The following is a 22,113-nucleotide window of genomic DNA, read 5'->3' as shown; positions in this document are numbered from 1 at the left end:
GCTTCCAGCCCAGGGGCCTTCATGTCCCAGAGACAGCACTGCTTCCTGGGCTTTCATTGCCTATACCAGGCCTCCCAATTCCTGCCCTCGCTGGGCTGGGCTGGGAGATAATTAATTTTAGCTGCAGTTGCCATTCCTCCCCAAGCAGCCCTGCTGAGGTGTGTCCTGCTCATCCAGGCTCTGATAAGCCACACTCAGGTAGACAAGCCCCACAGGCGTGTTGCTGTTACAGATGTATGCGTGGCAAGTTGAACAAAATTTTGCAGCCCCCCACAGTCGGATCTGGGGGTCGGGGGATGGATCCATCAAAGGAGCCAGGCAGCAGGCTGAGCTTGGCTGTCGGGACAGTTGGTCTGTACAAGTCAGCTAACACTGATGCTAAGCAGGCAGCCAGAGGTCAGCTTGGCTTTTGGTTAACAGATTTTATTTACCATTTACAAAAGAGGTTAACTGCATGCAAGTCGTAAGGGTGCTGCATTGCCTATGGAGGGCAAACGTGATCCAGCACAGCCCTGTCCTGAAACCTGTACCTGTTTGTTCAGTCTGGGCTCCTGGCTTGTTAGAGCCCAACCCTTAATACAGCTTGGGTTGTGGACTGCAGAAACCCTGGCAAGAAGCCTGCACACTGGCACATCTGAGTAACACACCTTCAAACACCAACTCAAAAATCAAGAAAACCACATGTGCATGTAATCTGTTTAAATAAAATCACGGACATATTCTAGAGAGGTTATTAGTGAGTGGAGCGAAACACAAAGAATTGTTCCGTTTCTCTCTCTGGGCACACGTTTAGACTTCCTCTTGGCAGATTTCCTTAAAGTCAGACGGAACTTCTTTGCATTAATAGAGGCCTGCATGTCGTCTCTGCTGGAGGCCGTGGTCACAAGCTGATGAGGTGTGCCCCAGCTACACAAACATGCTGAGGGGCCGGGAGCCCTCAAATGAGCTCCCTGCCGCCAAACTGCTATGTGGCCTCTGGCAATCAGTCCTCTAGGGAACTCATTTTCGTCGTCTTGGCAAAATGGAGCCTTGGCTGGATGTGCTGCCCAGCTCTGGCCCTCTCTGACAATGGCTGTCCTGGGCTGCACAGGGGATGTAGTTGGGGGGTGGGGGGTGGGGAGGGAGGAGACATGGAAGGGAAGCTATGCCATCACCCAGCTCGGGCTGTGGTGGATCAGTGGCAGTGCCCTCACCCAGCACAGCGCCTCCTGGGGGGTGCTTGGAAGAATAGCTGAGGGGCTCCCAATACTTTGTGGAAGAGCTGCACCCCAGAGAACTGGGCTGTGGAAAAATACTTTGCATTTGTGCTGCTTTGCACTTGGTTAAAGCCCCTGTCGCTACTACTTGTTTTGATCCTCGCCCCAGACCCATGAATGAGGCAGATTCACTTTCTTCATTTTCCAGATGAGAAAGAGCAGAGCAGGGAGTTTAAACAGCTTTCCCAAGGTTACAGCATGTGAGTAGAAGAGCTGGATAAAAATGGAAGTCTCCCCAGATCTCAGCCCTGCACTGTCTCTTCAAGGACTTCTGGTGGGACAGCTCCTAAGGGGACTTGATGCTTTTCCGGATATCTCTAGGGCTGCCAGCGTGGCTCCAGCTATTTCTGGGACCAGGGCAGGCCCATGTGGGCATAGCAGGGGCCCACAGTCTCTGCCCAGACACCGTCCTCCACCTTCCAATGGCTTTTAGGCACAGGTCCACAGTCAGCGTGAGTTTTCGGTGCATCTTTGCCCTCCCCTGCTGCATTTGGTCTCCTACAGCCTGCAAGGTTCGCTGACCCTCAACCTTAGTCAGCACTGAACCCCCTTTTTCTGCTCCTGTTCTTAGCTGAAGACTTCAGGATCCAGGTTCTAGTTGACCTTGTCACATGTGGCCAGGGCCCTGCTCCTGGACTGAGAAAGCTGGGGCCCCAGCAGGACCCAAGAGACACTGTGAGATCTGGGGTTGGTGAGTAGAAGACATAGATCTGGCTCCTCGTCAACTCCCAGCCTCTGCAGAACAGGCAGCATCGAAGCTGTGCCGAGGGTCTGGGTGATGGGAAAGTATTTGCCAATTGCATCCATAACCAGAGAAAGAAATTCCTCGCCCAAGGCACTGTCCTGAGCCCTGGATATGGGGGTTACACCATTGCACAAAACAGGGGTGACCCTAAGGGGCAGAGCTGGGGAGTATGGCCCAAGCAGCTGGGCAATCGGGTTGGGAGAGAAGGACCACAGGACACGTTCTAGAAGTAAGCCTCGCTATGCACATTCTTCTTCTCAAACTTTTGCCTGAGCTCAGAGACCAGAGCTGACTGGACGGGTCTTCCCGCAGCCTTGTGTTTTGCCAAGGCCTTGGGTTTTGGTGATGGATGGGGTTGCTGAGGGGCGAGTGAGCCAGAGACTGTAGGCACCATCCAATGGGCTGGTCCCATGCTGGGTGCCACGCTGGGTGGTGGAGGGGGAGCGGGGACTTTGGGGGGCGGTGCACTTCCCAGGCTGTTGTTGTTGCAGTTCTCATTGGGAGGATCCTCTCTGAGCACAAACTTGTCAGCGGCCTTGGTCCTTCTGAACTTGAGCCACTTGATGCCGGAGGTGCGGGGTGCAGGGCTGGGCCGCTTGCGGAGCACACGCCGCACCGGCAGGACCTTGTTGGACTTCTTGTTGCGCCAGAAGGTGGCGGTGGAGATGAGGACGGTTATGGCCACAATAATGGCCATGATGCCGGCCAGCACACCCACGGCCTTCATGGGGTTGTCTTTGGTCTGCATCAGGAAGGCAGCCATGGGGTTTCGGGACAGCATCTGGAAGAAAGATGCATTCGGCTGCTCCTGCCTCGTCCCCGGAGGACAGAGCAGGGGCCGTAAGCCTGATGGTTTTTAAGCTTTCTGGGGTCAGGCATCCCTTGGAGAATCTGCTGAGCACTATGGGCTTCATTGCAGAAAAAATGCACACAGAGAAAACACAATGCATGCACCTCTGCAGGAAAATGCACACAGAGAGAGCAAGATGCAAGCACCTCTTCTGGATGAAGAACTCCTGCATTAGTGCTACTGCTTTCCTTTGATTGGGGGGAGTGTGTGTCACGTTTGCCCAAGTGCATTAGGAACCTCTTAAGTGATGACTTCCTGCCAGACCCTGAACTGAGAACTACACATAATGATTTTACTTCTGCCTTTCGACACCCATGTGAAGGAGGCATCATTAGTCCCATTTTACAGAAAGGGAGTGGAGGCTTAGCAAAGTCCAAAGTCACACCATCACAAAGTGTTGAAACTAGGATTTCGAGCTGACTTCAAAGCCTGTGTGTTTGATGGCACAGGTGGTCTTCAAGAGAATTGGGTGGGTGTCTTTGGAGGAAGGTGGTCTTTCTCCCTCTGGCCATGTTGCAGTGAGGTCTGAGCTGGCCCTCTGGCCCTCCCCCCCACTCCCCCGCAGATCACGGCTCCGTACCCACCTCAGTGTCTATGATGTCAATCTTGAGCAAGGCCGTGGTGCTGAAGGATGGGGAGCCGCGGTCCTTGGCCTGCACCTCTAGTGACCACGTGTGGTCCCCGCTGGGTGTGATGTTGTGCAGGGCATCCAGGGAGCGGATGGAGTTCTTGAGCCGGATCTCCCCCGTGTGTGTATCGATGTCGAACACGTTGGCTGGCTCTGCGTGGGTGATGGAATAGTCCACCAGGTTGTTGGGCTCCTCTGCGTCCTGGTCTGTGGCCTGTGCACAGAGAGGGACAGACAGAGCTGGGCTTTGAGGGCGATACTTGTGTACCCTGGCTCAACCAACACGTCATATAGAGCTGGCTGGGCTGAAGGGAAATGGTCCTAATCCTATTTGAGTGAATGGAGCTGGGAGAGGAATTGAATGAGCCAGGGTGGGTCTGCGCTTGGCTCTCTTTGTGTGTTGTAGCAATTCATTCTCTGAACAAGTCTAGGCAGTCCAGTATTGTCAAAAAACAAAAGCCTGGAGGCGGAGTGACTTGTCTAAGGATGGAGAGGTAGAAGGAGGGGAGCTGGGATCCAGAGTCAAGTCTGTTGGGTTCCAGGGTTCATGCTTTTTCCGTATCGGGAAGGCAGTGCAGCAGGGAAAGCGGTGCTGTAAAGGCAGGCAGACCAGCTGTGTGAACTCAGGCAAACCAAACATGCAACCTGCCTGAGCCTTAATTTTTTTTTATGTGTAAAGTGGCAAAAATATCTTCTTTCTCAGAGGTTACTTCTGGGTTGAGGTGGGGATGACGGTATATAAAGTACCTTAAAAACCCTTGCTTATTTCAGGAATCCAGTATATTTTAAAAGAAATTCTTATGCTACAGTGCCGCCTGCAGTTGCAGGGACAAGACTTTTACGGGACCTCAGCTACCTTCGAAGCCCACCTCAATTTTGACTGGGGTCCCCAGCACCATTGTCTTCTCCTGGACGCGCTTTCCAAACTGGGGGTAGTGGTCATTGACATCCAGCAGCGTGACGAACACCTCGGCTAGGCTGTACCTGCCCTCCATGTCCTCTGCCTTCACGTAGAAGTTGTACCTGGCAGTGTCCTCGGCGTCCAGGCTGGCCCAGGGCTGGGTGTAGATGATCCCAGAGGATGGGTGGATCAGGAAGCTGTTGGGCACAGACAGCGCAGGCAAGGGTGTGCACAAGCACACTCACGTACATGCGTGTACACTCACAGAGGTGCACACACGCCTGCGGTAAGGAGCCGCCTACAGGAAGGGGCGGTAATGCACCAGGCAGCTTCCCCAAGGCATCCCGAAGGACCACCCTCCTACTTAGCAGTCTTACCAATGTAGAACTTAACCCAAGTCACAGCCCTTCCCTCTCCTCCCGCGACCTGCCCCTTCCTAGCCCAGCACTGCTTGCCTGGCCCCCAGGGCCACGAGCCCCAGCTCCAGGCCATAATGATGTCCCTTCTGCTCTCAGACTCACCTCACCTGGTGGGTCCCCACATCTCGACGCCAGGCTCTCTACAGCTCCCCTCCATTCCTTGTGCCCAGGCTCGCCTCCCCGACCCAGGTCCTGCTCTTCCCAGGCTCCTCCTGCCTTTAGCACAGATCCTCCTCCACTCTCAGCCTCCCAAATCCCTTGCCTGAGGTCCTGTCCGGGATTCTGGATCTACTCACAGGTCTGCCCCGGATCCATAGATGGAGTATTTGACTTCACCCCAGGGACCTGTGTCTGGATCGACGGCCTGGAAGAGAGAAAGCTCCCAGTGGCCCCTGCCCCTTTGTCAGGGCATGTTGGCAGCTCTTGCTTTCAATGGCAAAACAAGGATTTGGGGGATTTGCCCAGCTGGGGAGAAACTGATCTGGAGCCCTGCTCTGGAGCCCTAGTTTCGCCCTAGGAGATCTCAAGTATTGGAGGAACCAGATCTGGAAGGCCTTGTATTTCTCATTATATGTCCTCATTATAGTCCTGTGAGGTGCTGTTATTCCCACTGTATGGAAGAAACTGAGGCTCAGGGAGGGCAGGTAGCTTGTCTAAGAACACAGCCAGTGAGTGTGGGCTTCGCGATTCAAACTGGAGCCCCAGTTTGTCTGACTTCACAAGGCCCCCTTCACCCCCAGTCCCTGGGTCAGCCCCAACCCACTGTGACAGCCAACACGTTGGAGCCCCCTGGGGCATTCTCGGGGATCCTGGCAATGTAGTAGTGGGAGGTGAACTTGGGGACATTGTCATTGGTGTCCAGGAGCTGGATCACGATGTCCGCTGTGGAGCTGAACTTCTCTGGGGTGTTCACTTCGATGGCCAGGAGCTGGGGAAGGAAGGAAAAGGAGGACTTGTCTGGGTGGCAGTCGCTCTGCAGAGAGCCTGCCACGTCCCGTCTCAGTACCATCCCTGCCTTGTCTCCCGTTTTCTCAGCAGCCAGCCAGCTATGCCTGCCCCCACCTGCAGGGGGCACCTCTAAGGCACACATCATTTCCCTCCCCACTGACCGCAATGCCCGTTTCCTTATGGTTGCCATTTGCATTGGGACCAATTTCTTTTGCTCCACTGATTTGCATATTCCTTTGTTTTAAACTTCCATTAAAAAAACTATTTTGCTTCATAATATACTTTAATATCTGTTAGAGCAAGTTCCTGCCTCATATTCTTTTTACCTGAATTTCCTGACTATTCAGGTTTATTTCTCCAGATAAAAACCAGTATAATTGTGTCAAGCCCCCTCCCTCCTCCCCTAAGGAAATTCTGGGTAAGACTTAATTGAGGTGGTGTGATTCTTTATTAATTGACGAGAATTCGCATTTTTAAACAGGTGTGTCTTTATATTTCTTGCCTTCTTTATGTCCTTTTGTTAAATTTGTGCATTTTTTGTCATTTAGATGCTGCATATTTGTTATGGTAATTCCTAGAAATTTTATCTATTAGTTGTCACTGTACAAGTGCTCTCTTATTCCATTATTCTCATTGCTGTTTTTTGTACGTAGGAAAACTATTAGGTTTTGTGTATCAACTTTATAATCAAACATATTAGCAACTTTGCTGTGTCTAACAGTTTTTCGATCATTTCTTTTAGATTTTTCTAAGCAAACAATCACATCGTCTAAAATAATGATGATAATAATAATTTTTATCTCTTCCTTTCTAATGTTCGTACCTTTTGTTTCCTTTTTTTAATCCAGGAATAATGTTATTCTAGGAATAGTGTTAAAGAATAGCGGTGAGAGCAGTTATCCACGTTTTGTTCCTGACTTCATAGAATGCTTTTAGAATTTCACTTTTATCGACTGACTGATTGATTGAAGTATAGTTGCTTTACAATGTTGTGTAGAATTTCACTTTTAAACACGATGCTAGCTATCGGTGTCTATGCATTTATAATCATAAATAATTAAAACAATTTAAAAAATACCAACAAAGTATTTTTCCTTTTTATTAATATAAATTATATATTTATGTATAATATGCATTATGTATTTATGTTTATCATTTTAAATAATTACAAGCACAAAGGAGTATATTTTTCATCTCCTGCTAAAGTTTTTAACAGAATAGGTGACGTATGTCAAATGTGTATGAGAAAACATCTATCCTGAGGATCAAATAGTTTTCTTCTCTCAATCTATTCACACGGCACATTGTATTGGTAGTTTTTCTTTGGACACCCCTCCATGCACTCCTGGGGACAGTCGTAGTTGAGAAGCGGGAGCTCAGTGAGGCTGTGTGCAGTATGAGAAGGGTCTTGTGTCGTGATTCTTCTTCTCCCTTTTCCACTTACTCCTCAAATCAGCAGGAGGGGCAGAGAAACTGAGAGGAAAGGAGCAGGGCCAGGAGGGGCAGAGTGTGACAAGGGACCCCTTAGGAATGAATCTAGGTGCTGCTGTGACCCCCCATTCAGGGTAGTGCAAAGCATCACCTACCTTGAAGGTTAACACTTTGAACTTTTCAAAGTCAATGGTGGCTGAGTTCTCTACAACGATCGTCACTTGGGCTTCATTCAGGACCGTCTGGGGGACCACTCGGAAGATGCCCCCGGGTCCCACCAGCCGCAGGTTGAATTTGGCATTGGCTCCCTGGACAACAGTTTGGAGAAAGGAAACAGGGAAGATGGATGAGAACAGAAACTCATTAGATAGTCGCGCTGTGCAAGGAGCCTTCACGTGCCCTTGACCCCGGGAGGTGAGTATTATTACTTCTTTCTATAGGGGAGGTGATGAAGAATCAGAAGGGTCGAGCAGACTATGAAGACTCAGCAAGGAAACAAGCACAGAAAGCCTAGCCCTGAGCCGGGCACAGGAGGCCACAGGCCACATCTGCAAAGTCTGGAGGGTCAGACGCAGAGGTGCTTGCATTTGACTGGCTTTTTCCTCTTAATTGATTGTGAATATATTTAGGCCAAGCAGCTGGTCTTTGATTATCTACCCTCCCTCCTCTCTCTCTTGGTTACCCACTCTTGCGTCATTCATTTTGTGACTCTCCAGGCCCCTGTGAACATCAGCAGGAAAGGCTCATGCAGGCTCAGCTTTGGGACTTGGTCCCATGTGGTTTGCAGGAAGACAGAGTCGAGGGCAGGACCACATACCTGGTCTGAGTCATTGACAGTGATCTTGAGGCCCCGCAGGATCTCCCCCTGGGGCGGGTGCTCATACATGGACAGCTCAAATCTGTTCTGGGGTCCACTCTCTCCATAGAATGTCGGTGGATGGTTGTTGAGGTCCACGATCCGGATGGTGACAGGGGCCATGGCCTGGGCAGCTGGGGTCCCTGCAGAGCTGACCTCAGCCACCTGGGGTGGGGACAGGTGGCTATGGCTGTGTGGCAGGCTGATTCCAAGATGGCCCCAATGATCCCTGCCTCCTGGTATTCGTGCCCTTATGTAATCTCCTCTTTTTCAGTGTGGCCTGGCCTAGTGACATGCTTCAAGCTGATAGAATATGGCAGAGGTGATGAGATAGCACTTAGTGATTAGGTTACTAATTTGTGATTAGATTAATCTAATCACTGATAAGTGATTAGATTAGGTCATAACTTCTATCTTCTAGATAGATAGAAGATATCTATCTATATCTATCTTTTGCTGGCTTGGATGAAGCAAACAGCTGTGTTGAAGAGGCCTGTGTTCCTAGGAACTAATGGTGATGTGTAGCCAACAGCCAGCAAGGAACAGAGGTTCTTAGTCTGACAGCCCATGAGGTACTAAATCCTGCCAATAACCATGTGAGCTTGGACGCTAGCCCTCCTCCAGTTGGGCCTTCAGATGAGAACCCAGTCCTGGCTGAAAATTTGTTGGCAGCTACGTGAGAGACCTTGAAACTGAGGACCCAGCTAAGCTGACTCTGTACTCCTGACTCACAAACTGCAAGATACAAATGTGTGTTGTCTTAAGACACTACATTTGTGGTGATATGTTACAACAGTCATAGGAAACTAGTATAGGGCTATTACTTGTCCCGTTTTACAGATGAGGCAAGAGGAAGGAGGCAGTCACCTGGGGTCACACAGCTGGACTAGGAAGAAGGTAGATGTGTCTGATTCCTTAGGCAGTGCTCTCTCCACCTCACCGCACTGCCCTCTCTTTGCAGCCAGATGTGGGTTCAAACCCTAGCTTTACCATGTTCTGCACTCGTGTCCACTTGCCCAGGGGGAGGCTGCAGGGAGAGGAGGTGTGGCAATGCAGCAGTGGATGACAAATACAGGCTGCAAGGCCAGGGCCAAGAGTCCACAAGCACCTCAGGAACGGGTGGCAAACACCATGTGAGGCCCTGCAAGGGCTTCTTTCCGCTCTCCTATAAGCATGTCTGGTATTACCTATCCTCAAATGACCCTCCCTGGCCTCTACTCCATCACACACTAGCTGCTTCCTAACTCTTCTTTGGTAGAAGTTTGTGCCCTCTGCCCCCTTTCCTCCCATTCAATGCTCAGCCCGTCCCCAACTCAGATACTTCACACTGACTTCCATGCTGCAGGTGGCACTGCCCGCTCCCCCTCCCCCTTCCAAGTGTGCTGTCCCCTTGGCTAAAGTGGCTCCACTTTGCAGGTTGGACTTGACCCCTGGTCTCTCCTTCCCTGGCATCTCCCTCTTCCTCACTCTTATCCTGGGGTGCTCCCGCAGTGGCCTTCTGAGCTGGTGGCTCCTCTCTCCCCCCAGCCCTCCTCTGGGTGGCCTCATGCCCTCCCCTCCTTTCACAGCTACCTGTATGTTGATGCTGTCTGCCCTGAAGTCCAAACCTGTTACCCTCAAGTTTGGATGTTTCAACTTGAATGTCCCCGAGGCACCAGAATGCCTCATGCCCATCCTACTCAACTTGCCTTCTCACCTGTGTTTGTGATGGCATGGTACCACCCTAGATGCATCCCTCCCTCTCCTTTCCCCCACCCTTCACGGCCCCATTCTGTGGAATCTCATTCACAGTTTGCCGTTTGTCCATTTTCACCGTTCCACCTCCGCTCATCCCCACGGCCCCTCGGCATCTGTCACCTGGGCTGATGGCTTTGCTTCCCTACCTCTCATCCACTTCCCTCCAAACCCAAGCTGGGACCAGTGCTCTCAAACGTCAGGCTGAGACTGGTGCCAGAATCACCTGGGAGCTCAAAACACGCAGAATCCTGGGTTTCCCCCAGGCATACTAAATACCCATCCTCAGGAGTGTGTCCTGGAAATCTTTTTTTTTCCAAGCTCTCTGATTTTGGGAATCCCACTGGTCTAGTGAGCAGTCAGAGTGAGCTTTTAACAAGACTCTAATTCTGCTCAAACCTTTCCATGGCTCTTCCCTGCTCTTGGGCAGGACTAGGTACATAGTTTGCAGGCCCAGTGAAAAATGAAAATAGGGGGCCCCTTGAGAATTTCAAGACAGCAAGAGCAGAGCATTAAGCCCAGCATGGGACCCTTCTAACTGTGGCTCCTGTGTCATCTCACAGGTTGCATGGCCGCAAAGCTGGCCCTGTTGCAGGGAAAACCCATGCCTCGTATTCAAGGCCTTTGCTCCTCCGGCACCACCTGGGCTCCAACCGTTTCTCCTTTACGTGCTGCCTGTGGACTCTTGGCTCCGGTCCCACCTGACCCCTCATTGCGCCCCTGCTACATCATGTTCTCTCACCTCCAGCCTCGGCTCATTGGGCTTTCCTAGCTTTGCAAGGCCTCCGCCTGCCCCACCCTAAACAGTGCTCCCCAACACCAGTCTCCACTTGCTGGGTCCTACCCATGTTCATGGCATCGCTGCTTCCATCCTTCCCTCTCCTGCCTCATCACAGCTCCCCTCGCCAGGTACTACCTCTTGTAGGTGCTCCTTGAAGCAACATCTAGATCCTTCCTCCCTAGATCCTGCGAGCCCTGGGGGGTAAGGGGGCAGCCCAGGTCTCATCACCTTTGGAACCTTCCAGGGCCGAAGGGTGGGGAACGCCAAGCTCGTGGGAGGGTACCTGTACATGCAGCTCATACACCGCTCTCCGGAGCTGGGCAGGGCTCTGGGTGATGGAGATTGCTCCAGACGTCTCATTAATTTCAAAGGCTCCATCACTGCCTGTCACAGAAGACAGATGTGCCCTGCAGTTCTGAACAAGGCCACACGGTGGCGCAGGGTGCCATACGTTCCTCAGACGCTATCTCATTCAAGTCTCCCCTATTATCATCTGTGTCTTGCCAATGAGGAAACTGAGTCTCAGAGGGGCTAAGTAACTTATCTAAGGTTACACAGTGAGTGCAGAACTGGGACTCAAGCTCACTACTTTCTGGCTCCCAGATGCTCTAGTATTTTGCTTCGTGTGTGTGTGTGTGTGTGTGTGTGTGTGTGTGTGTGTGTGTGGTAGAAAGAGAAAGGAGAAATAAAGAGGTATAGAGGAAGGGAGATGGGAGATGGAGAGAAGGAGAGAAAATAATGGAGGGAAGAAAGGAAAAGACTGGAAGGGGAGGAGTAGAGGGAGATGCAAGAAGACAGGAGAGGAGATGGTGTGGTGTGGGCACTCGGTAGGTGTTTGAAGGATTGCAGTGGTGGAGGGGAGGGAAGGCAGTTAGAGGTCTGCATGCCTGGGGAGAGATGCCTGTGTGTGATAGTGGACACATCTGCACGTGTGTGAGCTGCTGGAAGGGGAGTGTGTACCAGGCATGTTCCAGGGACAGGGTCAGAGGAGGTGATGGTGTCTGAGTGAGAGTATAGAGATGTGTGCATGTCTGGGACCAGGTACGAGGTGTGGTGGTCCCCTGGAGGGGACCAGCTACTGAGGGCTCAAGAGCCCTCCCCAGGGCTGGCTTCTCCTGCTCAGTTGCTGCCCAGCTGTGGAAAGAGCCAGCAGACTTAGGTTCAAACCCAATGGGAACTTGGGATAATTTAGCTTCTCTGAGCCTCAGTTTTCTCACCCATGTACAGGGCTAGTACTAGGCACACGCAAAATCATCAATGCATTTAATTCACTGAATTCAACTCTATGCTCTAGGCCAAAACATTTAAAAGAATGAGAAAAACACATGGCAATTTAAAGAGTATAAGAAATCTTGCCACCCCTTCCCATTAACGAGGTATGCCCAGGAGCCTGTGGGAACATGAATTGGCACCACCTGTGCCGCTTTCGGTATCCAGCCCCCAGCCCCTCCCTGCCCAATGCATCTCTCCCTGTTGCTGGACATAATGAGAAGCAGGGACCAAAGCAGACGCCCAAGGAGACGTGCCGCCTCCTGCAGGGACCCAGCCACTCTTCTCCACGCATCCTGTGCTTCTGGCCTATAGATGAGGAAACTGGGATCTGGAGAGGTTGGATCTCACTCTGGTTACCCAACGAGTTGTAGCTGCAGCCCAGCAGCGAGCCCCAGACTCACCGTTCACGAGGCTGTAGAGAACACGGTTGGGTTTGCCGCGATCTCCATCCATGGCGACGACGGTCAGGACCTCTGAGCCCTTGGGGGGAACAAGGATTTTATCCTGTGGCCCTGGGAGGCCGTTTGAAGGCTTTGGGAAGTTGCCCCACCTGACAAGCCCTGCTCGATGCTGGCCTGCCACCCCCTCCTGGTCTCCCTACTCAGGCCCGTCTCCCCCGAGGCCTATTCATCCTCATGGCAACTTCCTGACTGTCCTCTCCCCCAGCCCTGGCACCTCCTTCCCGCTTAGCTCCTCAGCAGGACCGTCTGGGCCTCGCCCTGCTCTGACCTGCAGCCCCCATGTGAGCAGCCCGGCCTTTCTCTCTCCCTCATTCTGTGCCCTTCTGCACCACTCAGCTGCCAGCATCTGAAAAGGTGATGTCTTAGCTTGGGCCCAGAACATGAGTAGTGCTCAGTAAATGTTTTCATTGTTGTATAAAGTTGGGAATTATCAGAATCCGGGGAAGTGAAAATTGAGAATGCAATTCCATTCCACAGAGAGTTCTTGAGCCGTGGCCATGGGAGGTGTGGCTGGGGGGGCACATAAACACATGGGCTCACCCCAAGGAGGGGCGTGCCCGTGGAGGGGCGTGCTGGGTGTAGGAGCAGACATCAACCAAAGATGTCGGCGAAAGCAGTGCCTGGGCTGAGCTGAGAAGGGCAGGAGGCGTTAGGCCCATGGGCACGTGTCCAGCAGAAGGAAAAGGGTGCAGTGGTGAGAGGGCTGGGCTGAGTAGAGGATGGTGGGGCCTCCGGGGTGGAGGGGAGGCCGGCCCCTAGATGCCAGGCCCAGGACTGGAACCTGAGAGTTCAAAACACAAAACACAGGGGTGGCGGAGGGCGGGGGGGGGGCGGGAAGGAGGGACGGAGACTGTGCTGAAGGGGGAGGAAGCTGAGGCCAGCCTTCCATCTGGGCCCACATGTGATGTCCGAAAAGGGGTGTGGTGATTCGGCAGCAAACTGTGGGAGAACTACCAGTTTGAGGGGCCCCAGGCTATACAGGCTTGGAGGGAGGAAAGCGAAAGGCACCTCACCTCCTGTACGAGGTGGAGGAAAGGGCCACTTAAACCAAATCATCAGCTCTCTTCCCAGCCTCTCTTCTCAGCCCTTTTGAAGGGCTGACATGTGCAGCCGGGCTGGCGTAAACTTGAGTGAGTGAAGAGATGCCTGGCATAGCCTGGGCACCCGGTACGTGCTCCACACACAAGCCGCCACTTCTTCCCAGGCCTACTTCCCCACGCAAAACGACCTGTTTGTGGCCTGAGTGAGGGGTCCAGAGCCGGCCTCCACATAAGCTGAGGCTCGCGAGTCCGGGTCGAGCCCAGCCATCCAGCAGGGGGATCCTCGGGCAGCACGAAGGACAGGGCAGGAGGTGTCCGGAGGTGACACTGGGCTGAGGGGCGCAGCCACCCACCGGAAGGGTGTCCTGGTACACATAGCCGTAGTAGGGCGTGCCCACGAAGACAGGGGCCATGTCCTGCACGTCCTCCACATTGACTGTGACCGTGGTGGTGGCCGAGAGCACCACGCTGGCCCCTCGCAGCCTCCCTCCGCCATCCTGGGGAAGGGTCGGAGAGGGAAGAGAGGTTGGGCTCTGGAGTTGAGCAGACTCCCACAGAATCCGGCTCCTGTCACTTAGTGGCTGCCCTCCCTGATTTCCATTTGCTTCCGTGTCACCTGGAGATAATTTTGCCCTCATACGGGTGTTAGGAAAATTAAATGAGATGATGCAAGAAGGTCTTCAATCAGTGCCTGCTATGCAGTAGGTGCTCATAGGCATTCCTTTGGAAAGAGGGTTAGGTTTCTCTCCAGGGAAATCATGTCTGATCAGTAGCAGAGGAGGAGGGGGTCAGAGCCAAATCCCCTCTCCCAGCCCGGAGCCAAGCCTCAAACACTCCTGAGGACCTGCTAAGAGCATGATGTGGACCCGCGCCTGAGCGTGTATAATGGAGCTGTGCGCCCACCAAGCCTGCCCTCGTGGAGTGGCTGGCAGGCAGGCCCGGCACGAGCCTCCTGGTGCAGACTGAGGGGGATGCCCTGTAGCCAATATGTGACCAGCAGGAGCCTTCCTGGAAAAGAAAATGGGGGTCTTAGAGGGACGGCTGGGGCTTCCTGACCTCAGGAAAGAGCAGCCGCTTTGGCCGAGCACCTGCTGAGTTGCAGATCCCATGGCACACGCTTTAGAAGTATGAGGAGTTTAGTGAAGTCTCGGGGTGGGCAGATGAGAAAACTGAGGCTCAGAGAGGGTAACCGGTCACACAGAGAGGAAGAGGAGGGTGAGCAAGCCCGGGCAGAGAAACAGAGGTGCCCAGAGGCCAGGTTGTGTGGATGTGAGGGCCATGAGTCTCCAGGCACGGCCACCTGCGCCTACAGAGGAGAGCCAGGCCTGTCAGTCCTGAGGGGGCGTATGCCCTCTCCCAGGAGGGAATATGCCCTCTCTGGCTCAGAAACACCAGCCTCCCTGGGGAATATGTCCATGTCTGGGCAGGCTCCACGCATTAGAGATTCCGAGCGGCTGCACCCCATCCCCTCCCCCATCGTACCTTCTGCCCCGAACTGCCCCCCAATTGTAGAACCTAGCTGCTCCAATCCAAGGGCAGCTTCCCCTGACGGAGGCTGAGGAGAGCCCAGGTGCTGCCATTCCTCCCTCTCTATTACCTTGGCAACCACAGCAATGAAGTGGGCCGAGGCCTTCTCGTAGTCCAGGGTGGCCCCAGCCTGGAGGCGCAGTACACCACTGTGGCGGTCCACAGAAAACTTGGTGGAGTGTGGATTCTGTAAAGAGCGAGGGGCGGGCTGGGCCTTGGGGAGGGACCCAGGTCCCTCGCCTGCTCTGCTTCCTGAAAGGGGGTCTTCACCGTCCTCCCTTCATCACACGAACTCTGGTCTCAGGGCTGAGGTGCACACTTCAGGGCACTCAGTCTTCCCGGCCCCCAGGGCCCCGCTTCCTAGGGCTCTGGGCTTCCCCTCCCTCTCCCTCAGTCCAGCAAAGACGTTCCCTTCCAGCAGGGCCTCAGCTCTTTTCTCAGCTCAGCTAGAAAACAACGGGGCCCAGCTCGGGGCTAAGCTCTGGCCTGGAGTTTTCCAGCAGGCAGAAATGTCAGCAGAGTGCTCTAACCTAGAGGAGGTGAGGGCTGAAAGCCATAGTGACAGAGAGAGCCTTCGGGATCTTCCAACCCCTCCATTAAGTGACTGTGGGTCAGTCAGCAGCATCTGGGTAGGGGGTTGGGGCGGTCAGATGGGGACAGGAGACAATCCTCAATCTGAAGAGGGGTGACTGTGTGTCAGGAGCTGTTGTTGGAGCTTGACACGTATTTAATCCTCACAACTACCCAATGAGGATGCGCCTTCAACTTGCCCATTTTACGCACGAGGAAGCTGAGCTGGGAAAGTCATACAATGATGGAAGCCCCATGCGTGGGAAGTGGTGGAGTCTTTTCAGAACCCGTGGAGCCCAGGGGCTTTCTCCAGAAGCTGTGTCTCTAGCCACTGAGCTATACTGCCTTGAAAATGGTGAGAGCAAGTGATTAACTGTGGAGAGCAGAGAAGATGCTGCAGAAACAGCAGCCATGGGAAGGAGGGCAGTGGGTTCCGGAGGAGTCCAGGGAAAGGCAGGAGGTGTGGGGAGGGGTCTCCGCCTTCGACAGGGTGGGATGGATGGACAAGGGTAGGGTGGAGGTGTCACAGCTCTGCTCATTCTGAGAGTTGCCCCTTCTGCCTTTTTTCCTATTGACACTTCTAGGCTCAGACAAGTTTCTTTTACTTTGTGTGTGCGCAAAGTGCCCAGGCCATCTTCTGGGGGAGGGGTTGGTGGGGGGAGAGCTGAGGGTCCTGAGATCTGGGGAGAGGGAGGCAGGTCAACTCAGAGGGAGCCAGGATGGGCCAGTCAGGGGAAGATGGCTTCCTCTCAGGCCAGTCTTAGGTCCCCACCTATTCACCCCACGCCTGCATTTACTGAGACCTCTTTGGGTGGGATGCACCATCTCTGACAATCTTTGGGAATAGTTGAGGCACTGACCTAAGGGCTTTAGTGATGGAGATGGGGGCTGTCCAGGTGTCCCTGCTAGCCCAGGCCTCTGGTTATTTCCTGTGTGTCCCACCTTACCTTCAGGAAGTAGGTGACACTTCCTCCAGAACCTGTGTCCCTGTCCACTGCACGGACCTTGGCGATACTGCTCCCGGCAGGTGTGTCCTGAGGGGTCACAGCCACAGAAGGTCAGTCCCAGGGGCAGTGACAGATGCTCGGGGAACTGGGGTCTAGGGGCACGGAAAGGTGGAGTCAGGGAAGTGAGGGGTGAAAAAGAGGTGAAAGGTGGTGATTGACCTAGGGAGCATCCAATAGGAGGAGGGGCCTTGATGGAGGAGACACACTGGAGTCAGAGCGGGGTCAGGAAAGGGCAGAGGAAAGGAGGAACAAACAGACATCCTCCCCCTGAGAACGGCTCCAAATAGACAAAGGCTTTAAATATGAAGTGACTGTAAACAGTTAACAAACACAGACATATTCCGTATCACCAGTTTAGAGCCAGCGCAAATATCTTTCTCCTACTGAATTAGCGGACATTTAAAACTCCCAGAATGGCCAGTGTCGGCCAGGAACCAGGAGACAAACCCTTTCTCACATCCTAGGGGAAAGGCAAACAGGTGTCATTCTGGAAAATCAATCTGGCAACACCTCACAGGTGCCCAGGCTTTGACCCAGCAATTTCAAATCATTCCAATTAGAGAAAGGAACTTTTATGCTCAGAGTTTGTTGTTTGATGTTTCTTATGACGGCAAAAACTTAAAGTATCTTTAATATCCAAACATAAAGGAACAGTTCAGTAAATGCTGGAATATGCACTCAAGGAAAGCTATTAAAATCTTAGTTACCACAACTTTACAATTACTGAGGAAAATTCTTATGTTATAAATTCAGTGAAAAGTAGAATACAGAAAACATATGTTTAGTATAGTCACAACTATGTAAAATAAAGAGAAAGCAAGAACCTATGATCATGAAAATGATGAGGAGGAAATACCCCCAAATTTAACAATGTTGTCTCAAGCTGGAGGGATTAAGGGTGGTTTCTGAAACTCTTTTTTCCCTACTTTTCTGTACAATTCAGATTTTCACAATAAGAGTACATTATAGGGAATTCCCTGATGGTCCAGTGGTTAGGACTCGGCATTTTCACTGCAGGGGGCGAGGGTGCCCCCCAAAAAAGGAAGTGCATTATAATTCTAATGGAAAATGGTCAATGAACATTCCTTTGGAATAAAAATGTGAGGGGCTGGCAACAGAGGTGGCAGGAGGACACAGAGGGGAGGGGTCTCCAGAGGGGAGGGGTCTCCAGAGGGTAGTGAGTGATGGAGAGGGCTCTTCACTCCAATGCCTGGTCCCCTTGGCCAGGTCACAGGGCAGCCCAGAGGCCTGGGGCGGGAGTGCATCGGCCCTGCCTGGTGGCCCCTTGCTCACCTCGGGAACCTGGACAATGTAGGGCTCCTGGATGAACCTGGGTGCCTCGTCATTGGCATCAGTCACCAGGATAGTGACTTTTTCCGCCACCTGAGAAGGGGCAAAGGGGACAGGTGTTGGAGCATTGAGACCTTCCAGGTGATAAAGCGACAATGGCCTCTAACACCCTAGGTGTATGTCTCTGCCCCCTCCTTCCCCCTCCCTTCCCCTCCCTCCCTCCTTCCTTCCCTCTTTTATTCATTCATGCAGCCCATACTGTTAAGGAACTACCCGGTGCCAAGCACTGTGCTCCATGCTGGAGACAGAAGACACAGTCTGACGGTGTGAATTTTGCAGGGTGGAGTGGTGGGCAAATAGCAACATATGAAAGAACAGTCGTGATGTCATTCAGGGCAGCAACCACAACAGGCTGGGCGCTGGGGGCTGGGGCCTGCACCACATGACTCTGAGGGTACCGTGTGCCCCAGCCTAGGCAAAGGCACCAGTTTAGGGGGCTACATCCAGAGGCCCAGAGAAGAGGCATCTGACCCAGCCTGCGGTGGATGACAGCAGGGAGGCCTCACAGAGGTGTGAGAAGTAAGGTCTGCAGCACTTTGTCAGGTGAGCGGGAACGAGGAGGAAGGTGTGTCAGGAAGAAGCAGCAACACGGGCAAAGGCATAGTGAAGCACATACGTGGGTTCAGAGCGCAGAAGCAGATTTAGGGCTACACGGCTGGTGGGGTGAATGTGGGAGAGAAGGCGGGTGAGTCTGACGGTGCTCTGAATGGCAGTGTGAAGCTTGGATTCCACCCTGAGGGCAGTGGGGGCCAGCTGCTAGCGCTTTCTGAGCTGGGATCTGTGGCCAGGTCTTGTGCTGCACAGTGATGGCTCCAGATGTGGATTGAGGTCGGGGAGCCTTGGAGGGACGGGAGCCCCCAGGATTATCCGGGAAGCAGTGGTGAGGGCTGGGTGAAAGTGGCAGCTATGGGGAAGGAGGGGAGGAAGGAGGGGTCGGGTGCCCAGGTGTTCAGCTTGGGTGATGGTGCAGAGCCAAGAGCCAGGCGGGAGGAGATGGATGGGCAAGCAGGTTTGAGGAGATACTGCTTGAGGAATGTGGGTGTGCTCTCTCTCCCTTCCTTCCCCTCTCTCCTATGAGCATGTTGGGGCAGATCTTGCTGGACCTCAGCTTGGGTTTGCTGGGAGCCCTGCCCCGCGTGCGGCCAGGGGCTGGCTGGAGTGCGTACTCACCAGATTCAGGCCGTCAGAAATGCTGACAATAGCTTCAATCTCGTCCTCCCTCTGTGAAGCACAAGGACGAAGTGTCCAGGAGTCTGAGGCACCATAGGGACCCCTGGAGGCTGGGTGCATCAGAGGAGGCCCGGGCATTTCAAGGGAGCCCTGGAGCAGGGCGGAGTGGCTGAAAGCTGCCTCTGACCATGCTTGAGACCTTATTTTGGGGCTTGGCCTATCAGGGGTTCTCATAAACCCAGAGGGTGGAGGTGCCAACAGAAAATGCACCCCTGTCAGAATGAGAGATGCTAACAAGTGTGCTGGAGGACCCAGGAAGAGGTTATTAATCCATTTAAAAATTTTCCTCTTTTTGCCCCTTATCTCTCCCTTGACTCTCCATATTCTACAGCTCCTCAGAGGTCCAGGTCTGTGGTGTCTCAAGCTCTCCCCTTGACATGGTGGGTGTCGAGGTCCCCACGTCCCGTAGGGTGACAGGGAGGGGAGAACAGTTTCACCTCCTCTGCTGTGTCCCCCAGCTGTCTCCGGGACCCACCCTTTCCTTTCTCTGCACTGGTGGAGTCTGCCATTGGATCAGAGCTGGCAGCATCCCGCGGCCGAGGTCCAGGTACCTGGTCCACCAGCCTGGTGTGGGATCTCACGAGGGAAACACAGCCCATGCCCTGTCACCCGCAGGTTCAGAGGGCACAGAGGGGAGGAGTTTTACCAAACTCAGAGCCGCTTTCTAAACCAGTCTTTCCGGCCCTGATCTGCTGGCTGAGTTTTCTGTGATTTATGGGAGCTCTCCAAGGATGCTCTCTAGGGCACTTTCCCACCCACAGAGGTCTGTCTACATGCCTGGCAGGCAATGTTCCTCGCAGGTCCCCATACCTCTCTGTCCAGCTCTTCAATCAGGGTTATGTTTCCAAAATTGGGGTCAACCGAAAAGACACTTCTAGCGCTGGGGTCAAAGCTGATGTGGTAGGAGACGGGGTCTCCCTCGGGGTCTGTTCCATTCAGGGTGTACACATGAGAGCCTGGAAAGAGACAGCTGAGCACTCACTGCTGGCCCCATCCCGGCTGGCTGCTTCCTACTCTTTTTCTTTATTCTCCACGACTATCAGATGGCTGTTAGTACCTGCCACTTTACAGATTGTAGTCTAGAATACAGATTACAGAGGGCTTCAGGGCTGCTGGGTCTACCTCTAGGGTCTCTGCCTGGAAATGACTCCTGTCCCAGGAACCAAGACTGGGGATGCGGGGTGAGGGAAAAGGGAGGAGCCTTAAGGTGGAGGGGTGACCCACGCGCAGCACTGTTCCCCATGCTTGGATTATTCAGGGAATTCTGAGCAGGTGCTTCCTTTACACTGCAGTGGTCCTTTTGCTCAGGGTTCCCAGACCAGGTGATGGAGAGGAAGTGTGAACCTCCCTCCTTCTCCGGCTCCTCTCCCTGCAGATGCCACTGAGTTCATTGTTCTGGGGCCATTTTAAAGCCTAGAGCCCTGGGGCTCTGGCACATTAGTACTTTGCTCAAGGTCACGCAGTGGGTAAAGGCCCCAGCGCTGAGGACTGCCGCCTGCCCCTGGGGCCGGCCCTGTCTCTGGGCTCGGCACCTGGGTCTCCAGGACTGGCCTAGTAGCTTAGGTGTCCACGGCCGCCGTGCCCTCCTTTCCTGCAACTGCCCCGGGGAATTCAGAGCGCTAACAGGATGTCCCGGGAGTCACGGGTTCGGTCTCTATGTCCAGGGGAACGTGGGCCGCCCCTCCGGGAGACCTAAGTGGGGCAGACGCCAGGCGTACTCACCCACAGGAGTGTCCTCCGGGAGGCTGAAGAGGGCCATGTTTCCGTTGGTGCTGCCCACCCCGTTGTCGAAAAAGTAGGGGGCGAAGTTGGCCTGGGCTAGGAAGAGAACACAGAACAGAGGACACCCGAACACGCGCAGGGACAGCTCGGCACCGGCGTGGTCGCGCGTCTGGCCCACGCGCGGGCAGGCGAGGGCTCCCGTCCCAGAGCCCAGCGCGCCCACCGGGGCCCACGGCCACCTCCTCCCGTGGGCTCCGGCTGGGCTCGGCTTGTCAGGGACACGCACCATCTGGGCGTTTGGAACTCAGGCAGCGGCCAGTCTCAGCCCCATCAATGGGCAGACTAGGAAACCTCGCCGAGAGAGGGGCAGTGCCCTGGTCAAGGTCACACGGGGAGTGGAAACACCCTCCCACAGCCCTCGGGGCAGCTGCCAAACCTCCGACTGTGCTTCTGAAGAAGCGGAGAGCAGCGAGAATCCCCCTTCCCCAGTCCGTGTCCCCGTCCCCCATCCCGAGCCCCACTCTGGAAGTGAACGGTCCAGAACTGTCCCTGGGTCCACCCGGCTGGCGCCAGCACCCACCCCTCGTCCCTACCGGGGCCCGCGGGGCCTGCGGCCACTCACCCAGGCGGAGGAACAGCAGCCCCAGGGCCAGGACGGCCCGCAGGCCGCGCCCCATGTCTCCGCGGGCGGGTCTTGTTGCTCCCCGCAGCCGAGGCCGGGCGTCGGAGCACGGACCATGCCCTGGGTCCGCGACGAGTGCAGAGCCGGGGTGGGGGTGGGGTGGGGGCGGCGGCGGGAGGCGGGCGTGGGCGGGAGCGCCGAAAGGTGCGGAGGGCGCTAAGCGGATGACACGGCTCGGATCGGCGCCGCTGGAGCGCTCCCGCCCGCAGCGGAACGAGACCAATTAATGGGTGCAGAGCTGAGGCGACCCGCTCCCAGCAGCGGGCGGGGGTGGGGGGCGGGAGGGCATTCCTCTGTGCTACCGCGACCTCTGTCCCCAGGTCTGGAGCGCAGGAGCCAAGGGGACCCCAGGGCCGCAGGGCACTGGAAAACTGGGACTTTTTCCGGGTCTGCAAATCCTGGTAGGGCTGGGCTCCACTGGAGTTCTCCCTTCTTATGAACTTCCTCTGTGACTGTCAGGGAGTTTGCCACTCTCTTTGAGGCTGACTGTAAAACAGCGGCAGGGCAAGAGCGCAACCTCAGCGCGGAAGGATCCCTCCCACTAGTCTCTAGGAGAAATGAGGGCGGGGCAGAAAGGGGGTGGGTGGACTCTGGGAAGGGCGTGGCCTGAAAAATCCAAATCGACTCCAGGGATGTGTCCCTGAAGGCTTTGGGGGTGAGATTTGCGGTTGGGAAAGGGGCAGATGGTGAGGGTTTATCAGGA

General features: G+C 54.3%; 1 protein-coding gene across 7 annotated transcripts; it reads right to left on the bottom strand.

The window, feature by feature from the left end:
• Positions 1-399: 399 nt before the first annotated feature.
• On the bottom strand, positions 400-21,891 carry CDHR1 (cadherin related family member 1). 7 transcript variants are annotated; one of them, XM_032609127.1, is made up of 18 exons: positions 21,351-21,891; positions 20,729-20,824; positions 19,817-19,962; positions 18,947-19,096; positions 17,720-17,809; positions 16,367-16,453; positions 14,920-15,036; positions 13,676-13,819; positions 12,551-12,628; positions 12,223-12,301; positions 10,833-10,933; positions 7,996-8,199; positions 7,334-7,486; positions 5,563-5,727; positions 5,096-5,163; positions 4,349-4,577; positions 3,436-3,693; positions 400-2,782 (listed from the first exon to the last, which is right to left on the bottom strand). In XM_032609127.1, the coding sequence occupies exons 1-18, from the start codon at positions 21,403-21,405 to the stop codon at positions 2,225-2,227; spliced, it is 2,778 nt and encodes a 925-aa protein (XP_032465018.1). In that variant the 5' UTR covers positions 21,406-21,891; the 3' UTR covers positions 400-2,224. The 7 variants fall into 7 exon arrangements, with proteins under 7 accessions (XP_032465018.1, XP_032465015.1, XP_032465017.1 ...); XM_032609124.1 differs by having other exon boundaries at positions 20,729-21,891; XM_032609126.1 differs by having other exon boundaries at positions 18,947-18,997; positions 20,729-21,891.
• Positions 21,892-22,113: the final 222 nt, after the last annotated feature.

The sequence above is a fragment of the Phocoena sinus genome, chromosome 16 (genome assembly GCF_008692025.1).
Source record: "Phocoena sinus isolate mPhoSin1 chromosome 16, mPhoSin1.pri, whole genome shotgun sequence".
NCBI lineage: Eukaryota > Metazoa > Chordata > Mammalia > Artiodactyla > Phocoenidae > Phocoena > Phocoena sinus.
This window is presented reverse-complemented; position numbering and strand designations above follow the sequence as displayed.

Excerpts from the sequence above, each read along its gene's own strand:
- CDHR1 (XM_032609124.1), bottom strand. The coding sequence starts at position 21,017 with ATGGTGCGTGTCCCTGACAAGCCGAGCCCAGCCGGAGCCCACGGGAGG. Across the intron at positions 10,934-12,222 it reads TCTCTACAGCCTCGTGAACG|GCAGTGATGGAGCCTTTGAA; the intron begins GTGAGTCTGGGG and ends CTTCTGTGACAG. Across the intron at positions 3,694-4,348 it reads GGACCCCAGTCAAAATTGAG|GCCACAGACCAGGACGCAGA; the intron begins GTGGGCTTCGAA and ends CTCTGTGCACAG.